At 35.8% G+C, this 12,511-nt stretch overlaps 2 protein-coding genes and 1 pseudogene across 2 annotated transcripts in view; all 3 read right to left on the reverse strand.

The window, feature by feature from the left end:
- The window catches only part of LOC106307095 (squamous cell carcinoma antigen recognized by T-cells 3), a 30,183-nt gene that overhangs the window by 11,101 nt on the left and 6,571 nt on the right, over positions 1 to 12,511 (reverse strand). The window lies entirely within an intron of this gene.
- LOC106307127 lies at positions 2,935 to 7,969 on the reverse strand (annotated as a pseudogene).
- On the reverse strand, positions 8,823 to 10,333 carry LOC106307109. Its single transcript, XM_013743982.1, has 2 exons — positions 10,146 to 10,333; positions 8,823 to 9,845 (listed from the first exon to the last, which is right to left on the reverse strand). Exon 2 carries the CDS (start codon positions 9,811 to 9,813, stop codon positions 9,043 to 9,045), a length of 771 nt encoding a protein of 256 aa, XP_013599436.1. The 5' UTR covers positions 9,814 to 9,845; positions 10,146 to 10,333; the 3' UTR covers positions 8,823 to 9,042.

Consider the following 12,511-nt stretch of genomic DNA (forward strand, 5'->3'; position numbering starts at 1 on the left):
GAGCGTATGATTTCCCAAGGAACCAACAAGGCTGGTGACATCGTTTTCTCCCCAACAACTCTGACAGGCCGTGCCCAGCCCTTCTATGTTTTCTACTTCAACCCAGACACGAAAAACATTAGAAGAGTCAGGATCCACGGAGTCGCTGATACTGAAGAGTTCTGGAGCCGTTATGGACTCACTGACGTTTGTCGCGCCTCCTTCTCACCCCAACACGCTGATAGTATTGCTTCTTTATAAATGTGTGTGTTTTTAAGAGCTTTTGATAAACAAAACTAAACTCTGGGGATTTTTATCAAATATTTATGCACCAAACTTGTTTTTGTTATCTTTAGTTACTTGCATTTGTTTCTTTTTCCTTCTTTATTTTTTGTTTATTCTAGTTTCACAACTCGTTACTTATATTTGTATATATTGTCTAATAATATGCACTAGATTTCTTTCAACTTGTCTTGCTACCTGTGTTCTCTGTTTTGAGTCAATGATGTTTCCTTGCGACAGCCATATCCCTTAAAATCTCAGCCTGGTTGTGTATGAATGTAGCCAACTGTTGTACTCAGCTGTTTCTGTTTATGCTAACTGTTGCCTGCACCATCTTTTTTTCATTGTGACCGAACAACCAGAGCCTGCAGCAGCTGTATCAGTTGTGAGAATCATCTCGTTCCTTTCTACCATATTATGCAAAAGGTGCACAGCTTTCTTCTCTTGTTAATCAGTTTCCTTGATTTTGAAATGCTTTTTCTAAGAGGATTGCTTGTTTTGTTGGTGGGTGTGGGGTGGCATGAGCAAACTTGAAGCCAAGTGCATTGTTTTGGCTTTGTGTGCATTGAAAGATCTTACCTCCTTATGTTACAGTCCAAGATACATTTACTCTTGTGTTTAGGCTTGTGTGCTTTGAAGGTGATGATGATAATAAAACAAGTTTATGTTAAACGAATACCAGATGGCACAAGATTATTTATTTATTTTTTTTTTATGAGTAGAATATTATGGGTAGACTAGTATTATGATCCCACTATGCAGGAGCACATTATATTCATGAAATGTTATACAAAAAAAAAAACGGTTATTATATCAAATCATACTAGACTTTGATCCGCGTATGTATTTTTTCAAAAATATGTTTCTATTTGTTTTTTCATGTCAATAATACTTGGACTGGACAAAATATCGAATCTAAAAGAACCGATCCCGATCCGAAAAATTAGTACCAAACCCGAACTGAAATTGATTAAATATCTCAATTATTCAAAATGTTAGTTTTTGGAGAACCGAAACCGAATACGATTCGAACCGAAGTATTTCGGGTACCCGAATGTATCCGAAATAGATTTATATACTTATATATTAGTTATTTTCTTAGATTTAATGTATATAAAAAGATCTAGAATATATATGATATTTTTAAGCTAGTTTAAATACTTGAAAATATATATAAATAGTCAATAGTAAATATCTAAAATAGTAAAAGTATACTTAAAACACCAAAAATATTTAAAACAATTATTGATTCTCTATCCAAATATTTGAACTAAACTAATTTATATATTAAGTTTAGTTATTCTGACATATGTTATTCAAATTTATATTTAATATATTATTTTGTTTATATTTTTTGAAAAATTTAAAGTATATAATGAATTTTAAAAATTTAAAAGTAATTTAAATGGGTTATCTTAACCCGCAAAAATCCAAAGCGAACCCGAACTGAAATTTAAAAATATTCTTATAGGGCTGAAATCTTTGACCCCAGAAAACCAGATAAATAGTTTTTCATAATATAATGGATTTCTAATTTTTTGAAAATATAAATCCATTACTTTTTTTTTCTTAATATACTGGTATCCATGTTTCCAAACAAACTTATATTTTAAAACTGCAATCTATATTTCTAAACAAACCTCATTTTTTAAAACTGCAATCCATGTTTCCAAACAAATATTTTTTAAAAAAAATTGCAATCCATGTTTGCGAACAAAATTTTTTTAAAAAAATTCTAAATTATTTCTAAAATATGAGTGTTTTAAAAAGTTTAACACAATCATAAGTATATATTTTGATAAAAAAAATTTTACATATATAAATACTTTGATGTTTGATTGAACTATTTGAAAACATAAATAAAACTTATTATACTGGTTTTAAAACTTATTATACTGTTATACTGATTATGTCTGATTTGTGCGGATAAAACACCTAGTTAATCACCTAGTTAATCAAATAAAATTCACAATAAATAATAAAATTGTAAGAAAGTTGAAAACAAAAAACAACTCGTGCAAAACCTGATTTGACAATAATGTCTAAACTCATTAAGTTGTGGAATCCTGATAGTCATCTATTTTTCTGCAAATTTGGGAAGAGAATCACATACTATTTTAAATAATCACAATTCAATAAACTTACCCAAGATCACAAAATATCTTCTTTCAACTAACATTGGTATAGTTATATAATTAACACAATGATCTCGTGAACAAACAGAAAAGGAGTATGAATATTTTTGATGTTTGTTTGCATAGAATAAAAAGTAGTAAAATCATTGATGGTAAAAGAAAAGTCGAAGTGATTTATACAATTTTTGTAGGTGAGTTGGGATAGTGGACATGAAAACAATTATAAAGATCATGGGTGCCATAATGTCTTTTGTATAAACTGTTTATTTTCGATTACTTTTAAGACAAATTTTTTTTTTAATTTATTTTTAAATGACATATGTTAGTCACAAAATTGTGGACTTCTGTTTTATAGTATAAAAGACACATTTAAACTGATGAAACTTAGATTTTTTTCATATACATGTAACATGTTTTTCAAAAAACTAACACCATGGAAATTGGTGACGTACCCCATTGTTAGTGTTAACATATACCTTACAACAAAAATATTTCTTACATAATTACTTTACATAACAATAATAAAACAAAATAACAGGATTGTAAAAATCTATGATAATCTATAAATTCTATAAATATGGATTAACATAATTGTTAAAGTCTATGAAAAAAATTCAGTTATTTTAAAAATCTATAAACTTTAGAAATCCACAAAATCTCTTGTGCTCCGAGTGAGAGAGAGAGACAGAGAGAGACGGCAAACTAATGAGACAGACAAAACGACTTCCTAGAATTGAGAGGAAAAGAGGATTTGCATACCACTCCTTTAGCGTTTCTCTGCCTGAGTAATGCCACAGCTTGGATCAGCGAGTTCGTTAGTCTACTCCGAGCAAGGTCATGGACAACGCCTTTTGCCTTTTCCACATCAATACTGAATAGTTTGCCTCCTTGAGCTCTCTCGTATCTGCTTTATGTTCTGTCTTCCTTGGTTAACAGCAGTTTCTTTCGCGTTTGCCATTTTTGTGGTTGTTATGTTCTTTATAACCTTCTCTGTTAGTGGCTGAGGCAACCCAACTTGTTCTTGTTTCTGCAGCTCGTCTAGCTGCTCTACTCTAGCCTTTGTCAACTGCCCATCAGCTAGAATCACAGCAGCTTGTTGCCTGAACTCCTGCTCGGCTAAACCTACGTGAATGTTGACTATTTCTTTCGAAGTTAATCCAAGGATCCCACCAAGCTGATTCAGAAGCAAGTACTCTGAGTCGTCTCTCTTTGTTGTGATCTGGGCGCCGAACGGGATTCTTGTTACCTCTCCTGTTAGACAGTAGAGCAAGTATGTTTTGTAGAGATCGATCCTGTCCCTCTCGGGAAGGTCGTTTTTAAGAGTTATCTCAGTCTGGCCAGGCTTTCCCATCTTCTCCGCGAGTTCTTTGTCAGGTCTTGTCTTTCTGAGCGATTCAAGGCAATCATCTTCTTGAGCTCCTTTGCTGACTCTCTGCGGTTCTCTGCCGCTCTTGCTCGTCTGATATATAGTTTGTGAAAACCCTACGGACCTGCATCAATGAAGGTTTATCTTATTAATACCAAAATATGGGGAAAGTAAAGAGTGCGATGATACTCACAGCCTTGCTAGCAACAGACATGGCAGTCTCTCTGATAACCGAAGAAGACCATGAGCAGCCTTTCTTACTGATTTGCGAGTTTCAGCATTCGTAACCATCTCACTCCAGAAGAAATTGCTTCTCTGACAACCTGAAAAAGTGGTAACGAATAAGTATCTGTATTCAAATATGGTCAAAAGGAAGTTAACGGAAACGGATTGAAAACAGGCAAAAAATTACTATTAACATGAGAGTTTAAAAAACAGCGTTAAAACTGCAGCACTAAGACGAAAGACCATGGGAACAAACTAGGACACAGACGGGGACTAATAAGCTGGATTACCTTTTCAAATATGCTTCCGCAGATTTCTGCATTAGCTGCCTCAATAGTTTGCTGAGGAATACAGAGCATGACTCTTACCCTTAACAAAGCAGCGACATTGTCATCGCTCGGCTCTCCATCAGAACAAATTGTTGAAGCTTCTGCCTGTAGATTTCTGAAGAAAAGCAGGTTATTGTCAGATGACTGGGAAGAAAAGACTTCATTCAATAGACATCAAAACTGTTAGATAACAGCATGTAAACCCACACGAAAGTGCCAGACTTGTTGCAAGTCTGTTAAGAACCAAAATTCACAACAATTTAAGCTAGTTTGCAAGGTAAGGGACCAGCAGGTTCACAAGCCATCAACCAAATTGATAAGAATCTAGTTTTCCATGGACCCATCCATCGTATCTTTGGGCCATACAGTGGTAAGTCAAACTATATAACGAAACAACATAAGGTCAGGTGGTCCCAATATACCTTCATGGATTGCAAGTCTTTTACGGTATGCCTTAGGCGTGAAATCAACACTAATAGCTTCAGCCTCCCGTGTCCCCAGTCCGAGAATGTTTCTCAATTGGCTCACTGCCACAAGCTGCCATTCAGCAGAAAGATGATCAGAAATGAAATTGCAAGGGACGGAGATAGAGAAAAACAGAGTCTGAAACACATGCTCCATAACGTACTCACTTTACTATATATTAACTGATACAAATCTGGTTAGCTTACCTTGTTTTCTTCAACGCGCCCACTCGATATAGCATCTGTAACATATGCTCTATAAAGTAGCTTTAAATCATCCATCCTCCTCTCAAAATCAGCTCACCACCTATGCCATAGAGATCCAACGTTAATGGCCTATAATTAAAATCATTTACAGCAAAAGAAAGCAATTCAGAGAACAGCTTTAGAATCTGACGATTGTTTTAATTAAACTGCTAAAAGAAACTGATGGATTCTTCTACAAACTTATAGGGATCACAGAAACAAACTAAAGTTTTGGTGAAATCTCTTAATTATCTGATATGACGGATGTTACAACTCATTTCAAAGTAGACACTTCTGATGGATTAGTTGAAGTACCATTTTTTGGTTCCTCAGTTTCTTCTTCTTGATCAGCCTCTCATCTTGAAGATGACGAAGAACAACTTTTGGCTTTTTCGCTTTCGAAGAAGCTTCTTCTTTCTCTTCTACCTCGTTCCTATCCTCACAATCCCTTCTTTTCAAACCCTTGTCAGCTCCTTCAACATCACAACTCTCTGGTTTCACTTCCTCTGTCTTTTTCTGACTGTTCTTCAGCTTATCTTTCCTCGCTTGCTCTTCACATTCCTCAAGGAAGTTTTAAAGACCAGCCTTGTAGATAAAAAAACCCAAGGTGAATATGACCATCAAAATTCTCGGTTTCTATTAGAACATTCTTTTGCTCAAACGGAGATCTTTTAACACCAAGAGCCAGGAGAAGAAAATCTTATCAGAAATCAAATCTTAAAGTACACATTGAGATATACGTGGATCACTAAGGAGATTTAGGTAACACGCAACCAAAGTTTCACTTTCCAGTGATCTAAGTACAGCCTAACTATACATACCTGTGTTCACCTAATCCATGGAACTAACACTAATCCACGCAAGTGATAGGCCTTCCAAATCCTGGTCAAGACAGGAATATTTCCATTACTACGATGGCAAAGCCAGAAATATAGTAAGCATGTGATATAGTTCATCCCAAATAAGAGCTACTGTTGTCGACTTGTAGAGCCTGATCAATGCATTCCAAAGCTTTGCTGTAGTCGGCCAACTCTTGATAGAACTGCCAAGAAAATCAGGAAACGTCAAGACAAGTACAGTGAATAAAAAAGTGTGAAGGGTTTCATAGTCAATTGATTAAAGCAAAAACTTGGATAAGACAACTAAATTAAGGTCATTTTCCAATGGCTTTCATGAAGCTTTTTAAGTGTTTGCCTCCAAAGTCAATGTAAGAATTCTTCATTTAGAAGTCTCACAAGCTTTACAGAAAGCCAACTTCGTTTATTCATCATCATATGCATGGAAACCCAGATTGAAAAAGGAAGAATAAAGCAATAACCAAAATACTGTTTTCATGACTAAATAGTTGAAAATTATATAGAAAACGCATAATTGTACATAAATAAGTATATGTGTGTTACCTGGGCGAGATGTAGCCATGCTTCAAGATAATTACTATCCAGCTGGATGGACTTCAGATGCGCCTCTTCAGCTTTAATATATTCACCAAGAGATGCAAAAGATAGTCCCTGGAAAGATCAACAAATTTTTGCTAAGAAAACATTTGCGGACTTTGTCATTGTTATTTCGGAGACCAAGAATAAGAACAGAAGATAGTCTTACCAAATAAGTATATGCGGACTTGTTATCCTTTTCTTGCTTCAGATATATAGATAAGTCATTTACACCAGCAGTAAAGTCCTTAGATCTAAAATTAATAATACCTGAATTAATTGAGAATGTCAGTGGTAATAAAACCTGAATGCAGTTAAGATGTCAAAACTGAAATAGGTAGCAAGATTTAAAAGTAAATACATCATAAAGACCCTTACACCTTTCATACAAAATATCAGGCGACTCTGGCTTTGGCTCCAGTTCCAGTGCACGAGTCAAATCTTCCACCGCCTATCACCAAAGATTAGCTTAAGAGTGTGTAATATAAACATTTCGGAATTCTTTTACCCATAAAATGCAAGCACTAGACAGGCTTAAACACAGACATCAATCAGAGGCTAATCCAAATGATTGGATATCAATCAGAAAATATTATTCATCAATCAATGAAAATGTGCAGGGTCGAACAGAGCCCCGTCAAATACATTTATCATTTGTGCTTTACGCTCTGAGTAAAGAACATAAGCAGAGAAGACGTGGAACCACTAACCTCAGCAAATTCCCCAAGAGCAGCACGAGCCTGTCCTCTCCGCTTCCAGGCCTCACCTGCCGCCGGGTTTGATTGAATAGCCTGACCAAAAGGAGAAGAATCTGTGAACTTAGCCCACTGTGTTAACAATTCTTGTCAAATACACGAATACCTTAGTAAAATCATCAATAGCATTTTCAAGCTCTCGTTGGAATGCATAAGCTGTCCATCTTCATATAAGTGCCTCAGGGTAAGTAGGCTCGCCTTGCAGCATTAAGCAGCTCATATCTAATTCAAGTAACAAGTCCTACATGGAAAAATTGAGATACTTGAGTTCAGAGGGCAGTATTACCAACTCAACACCATGATTCAAAGAGCTATAGGAAGAATCGATACTCTGAGGCACTGGTGAACTGATAAGCTTGAATGGCACAAGGCTCAAGCTGGAGAGCCTTCTCCAATTGATTATAACAAACTGCAAAATTTAGATTCAAAAGAGAAAGAGTCAGAGATCAAACTGATACCGATCCGGATTGAATTGAAGACCTGCAAACCCACCATATATCCAGAATCGAGCACTGCTTAGCAAGGAGCGAATCCAGAACTCGAATCGCTTTGGACCAGTTCCGCGAGCTGCAGTGCTTCGCCAATTCGACTCGCTCCGATGCCTCCGCCGCCGTCATTAGCTACGAGCGTGCCTGTCACCGATGGCCTGCTTGGTGTTGTGTTTATCTACTAACTGTTCGTCGCCGTCGAGGATGAGGGGTAAAATGGGAAATAAGAGTTGTGAAAAGTTGCGAAGAGAGATGAAGACTTTTGAAGAAATTAAAGTTAACGATGACGGTGCTTCCTGTGGTGGAAATCAAATCTTTCACGTGTTGGGCCCAGCCCACACTTATCATTGCCGTTGGGCTATCTCAGTAAACTACGTCGGTTCAATCGAAAACCGGATTAATTGAACCAAATCTCGACCGATAGGAGTTTTATATAAGTCTATTGAATCAGGTTTTTATTGACTAGCAAGTAGCAAGCAACTAGAGATACAAATCATGTATACTTCTAAAATAGAGAACTCGATTTTGATCGTTTTCCTCTTAGAATTCTACTTAAAAGAGAAAATACTTCTAAATTAACATTTTTCATATATTAAGTTTGTTTAAAGCAAATTCTAATTGTAATGTTTCATCTTAATTTTTTTTTAAATGTGATTGTTTAGGTTTACAAAAGAATAATTGATTTTGTGAAAGGATTAAAAAGTTATGTACTTCTAATTAATAAATTTAATTATGGAGAATTTATATATGCAAAGGTTATTTTATTTACAGTCAACTTATTAATAAACTATTATATGGAAATGATTCACTACTCACATGAACTGAGTTTCAGAATAGCCGGTGTGATGCTTGAGAGTGTTAGTTTAAATGGGAACTTGGTGAAGTGCTGATCTTGCTGCCTAGATTGCAGCTGCAGCAACCATTGATGGGCTGAATATTATGCGTGTGTCCTAATGCATTACACCTAACTACGCTAGATAGTGCACCATATTCTCCATCTAAAAGACAGATAACAAAACCAAGTTGAGAAAAAAACAACATATGGAAAGACATCTCTCACTCGTTGGTCTGCAATGGAAGCTTTGATGAAAGCTGGAACTGTTTGTGACTGTATGCGTGGTATTTGAAACAATAATTGCAGGCAAAATATGAAACCATACGGAAAATATAATAAGCTAAGTTTTAATGTTTTACACGAGTTGTGTAAACTCAAACCCATAATAGTAAAGTTTGAACGTTTTTCACGTGTAACGTAAACTAAAAGCCACACAAGCCAAGGTGGACACCTAGATTTATTGACCAGCAAGGATGCTGCGCCTCATTCCATTTCGCTGCTCTTCTTATATGTTGTTGGGGATGTTGGCGATCGGCGCAAGGTTCGCAAACACGTCTTCATCGTCGTTGACGACGTTGTTGTTGTTGTCGTTGTCCTCTTCTACGTGGCCCTCTTGCCCTTGCGCGGCTCCTCCGTTGTCCTCTTCTACGTGGCCCTCTTGCCCTTGCGCAGCTTCTCCGTTGTCCTCTGCTTCCACCACTTGTACGGGTTCTTGTGGAACGGCATGGCCTGAGCGCCGATACTCATCATCTGAAACATTGTAGAAAACATTCACCACCACGGTTGGCTCAACTGGGAGGATGTCATCAGTTGGTGTCTGTGGGAGTGGAGGATCGGGAATCGCATATTCATACAGGGACCAGCCCGTTTTGAGATTGGCGGGCTTGGATGTGGTGGGGTCCGTGTATAAAAACTTGAAGAGCTGCTTTGTGCCCAACATTATGCCTCCACTCACGATGTTTTCTGGCTTCCCCGAGCGCTTCCAACTCCCCATTCGGTTTATCAGGGTTCGGGAACCAGTAACAGCAATCACAGAAGCTGGTCTCTCAACGAGAAACCAGTAAAGGCCCCTTCTCGGATAATACTCACTACCGTACGTGGCTTCCAAGTTGAGCTGTTGAGGAGCAGTTCTGAAGAAGTTAAAAGGACGAATCAGTGACCGGTTCAAGTTCAGGAGATGTTGATGGCGTGGAACCAAAAACTGATCGATGACTTCGACATCTGTGGGAACAAATCTAAGACAGTAGAGGCCCTGTGGATTTGGATTCAGATTCATCCTGAGATAAGCAATAAGCAAACAGATCCAGTCTGAGATAAGCAATAAGCAAACAGATGAGCAATCTAATCTAAAGCACACAAATACACATATCAGAGTTCTAATATATCATACTAGATCCATGCTGAGATAAGTTTTCATCAAAATACACATGTAATCAACGAGTTTTCACGGAAATACACATACACATATACGAGTTCTCAATTGCGATGTGAGATCTAATACGAGTTTTCACATCACATATACATCAACGAGTATACATTATCAACATACATCACATATACATCATTATCAACATACATCAACGAGTTTTCGAGTTTTCAATTGCTTACTTTGATAGTGCGGCTGAAGTAAGGGAGTGATTAGATCTGACTTGCGAGAGAAGGAGAGAGAGGCTTGATCGCCGCGAGAGAGAGAGGGAGGCTCGATCGCCGCTAGAGAGAGAGGGAGGTTCGATCGCGTGCTAGAGAGAGAGGGAGGGAGGCGCGATCGCAGAGAGAGAAGGATGCGCACATTTACCACGGAAGCATTGGATTTTAGTAGGGTTGTTAAGGCTTGTCCAATAGGCTTAGCCCAGCCCTTATTGCCCCCACTTAGGGCCCATCTCCTATGGGCCTCTTAAATTTTTTTCTAGCTATGAAAATATTAATAATGTAAATATCTATTAGCATATGGAATTTATATTAGTTATATTTTTCAAAATGCTATGAAAACCAACTTTTTTCAAAATCTAAATGAACAATCAAAGTTTTGAGCATTTTGAAAAAACTTCTTAATCAGACGTTCCTTTGATTTGAGCACTCTTCAAGTCTTCTTTTTTGGCTGCCTAAACCAAAAGTCGTTATTAACGTGGATTGGGTTTTAGGATATCTATATTATTAAAAGAAAAGTACCCATTTAAAAATATTCTTACTTCATTAATTAAACTCCCTATTTTTTTGCTTATCTTTTTCAGTTGCATTTATGAAATATCCTAAAACGAATAAAACTGCCTAATTTATTACTTGTCTTTTCAGTTACATTAATGAAATATGCTTAAATGAATTAAAACTTCTTATTTTATTGTTTGTCTTTTTCAGTTACCTTAATGAAATACCCTTAAACTATTTTTGACATAATTTGAGTTTTCGTTTACATCAAAACTTATCATATTTTAGGATAATTTTAATTTAAAATGTAATTTTCATATTTTCAAACAAATTCTAAAAATATTTTTTAAATATTTTGTTATAATTTTAAAAAAAATATTGAGTTGCATTTCAAATAAAAAGGTAAAGATATTAAAAATATTCTAATTAAAATATGTAAAATTTAATATAGTTTTAATTAAATGGTCAAAATAAAAAAAAATTACACATAAAAAATCATGATTTTGTTAACTGGGCGGATCATTATTTATATGATATCGCAAACGAAAGAAAAATTTATGTTTTTACAATTATCTAATTAACTATGTATACTCATTTTTTTATTGTTTTGTATGATATCACACATTCGTAAAAAAACAGATAGTTTAAGATGCAAAAAAAAATATCTACTTAATGAATATAATATAAATGAATTTTACAAATACATCATTTAATAAAATAAATAATTAAAAACTGAAAATTCATATCCGCGCTGGCGCACGGGTCAGGATCTAGTATTATTTATATGTGAACACAATGGTTAGTGATGACTTAAATTAGATTTTAAGCTTACTTAAAAGATCTTATTTTTAATGGAAAATAGCAAATCTTTCAAGATTTATGTAAGTACAGTTTGGGGTTTTTTCCCATTTATGATGCAAACCCTGCAACCATCATATATATGTACAAAAAGACTTGACTGTTTTCTTGGAACGCAATACTCAATCGCATCAACAACAACTAAAAAATCACATAGCAAGTGGTTAAAGAGTCAGCCAAAGTAGTATTTATTAAGATATATAAGCAATCAAAATAATATTAGACCAAAGAAAGTCTAATATTTAAGTATTTTCCAAGTCCATTTAGTATGAAGCATTTTGGAGAGCAACCAATCTAAGAACAAATCCGTGAAGACTTATGCTCAAAACAGATAATATCATACTAAGCTAGGAGTTAATAATTGTGACGTACATTTGGCTTTAGTAGAGCGAGGGCATCTAGTCCGTCACAACATCATTAACTACAATTTTTTTCCAAAAAGAGAACTAACCTGAGCTCCGGGAAGCTTGTTATCCCAGCTAGGTACGCCACAGTATGGGCTATCCCTGAAGGCACTTGCTTTCCGAGCCATTTCGTGACTGGTAACATGATCAAAATAGGTTAACATGGGCTATCCCTGAAGGCACCAAAATTTTTAAAGAAAATTATATAAATATAAATCTATAAATTGGTAAAAAAAAATTTATTAAATCAGTCTCCAAAGCCCTGATAAAGTGATAAGACATTAGATTAAGACATGACAAAACATAACTGAGTGTCTAGATTAACTGTTAGTACTTTTGTTTTGTTGAGCTTACATTTCTGAGCGTTGAAGAACATGAGAGCTTTACGGAGAGCGACAGTGTAGTTGTCAGGTTTAGGTTCCCTCTGTTTGTGGTGCGGCGCGTGCCTTACGATCATGGTTATGGAGCCACCGAGAAAGGTGTGAAGATGAAGCAATAAGAAACAAGATGATTGGTTAAGGTCTCAAGACAATGGAGATACCACTACAAGGGACAAGCATGCATGGT

Source organism: Brassica oleracea, chromosome C1 (genome assembly GCF_000695525.1).
Source record: "Brassica oleracea var. oleracea cultivar TO1000 chromosome C1, BOL, whole genome shotgun sequence".
Taxonomy (NCBI): domain Eukaryota; kingdom Viridiplantae; phylum Streptophyta; class Magnoliopsida; order Brassicales; family Brassicaceae; genus Brassica; species Brassica oleracea.

Excerpts from the sequence above, each read along its gene's own strand:
- LOC106307109 (XM_013743982.1), bottom strand. The coding sequence starts at position 9,813 with ATGAATCTGAATCCAAATCCACAGGGCCTCTACTGTCTTAGATTTGTT.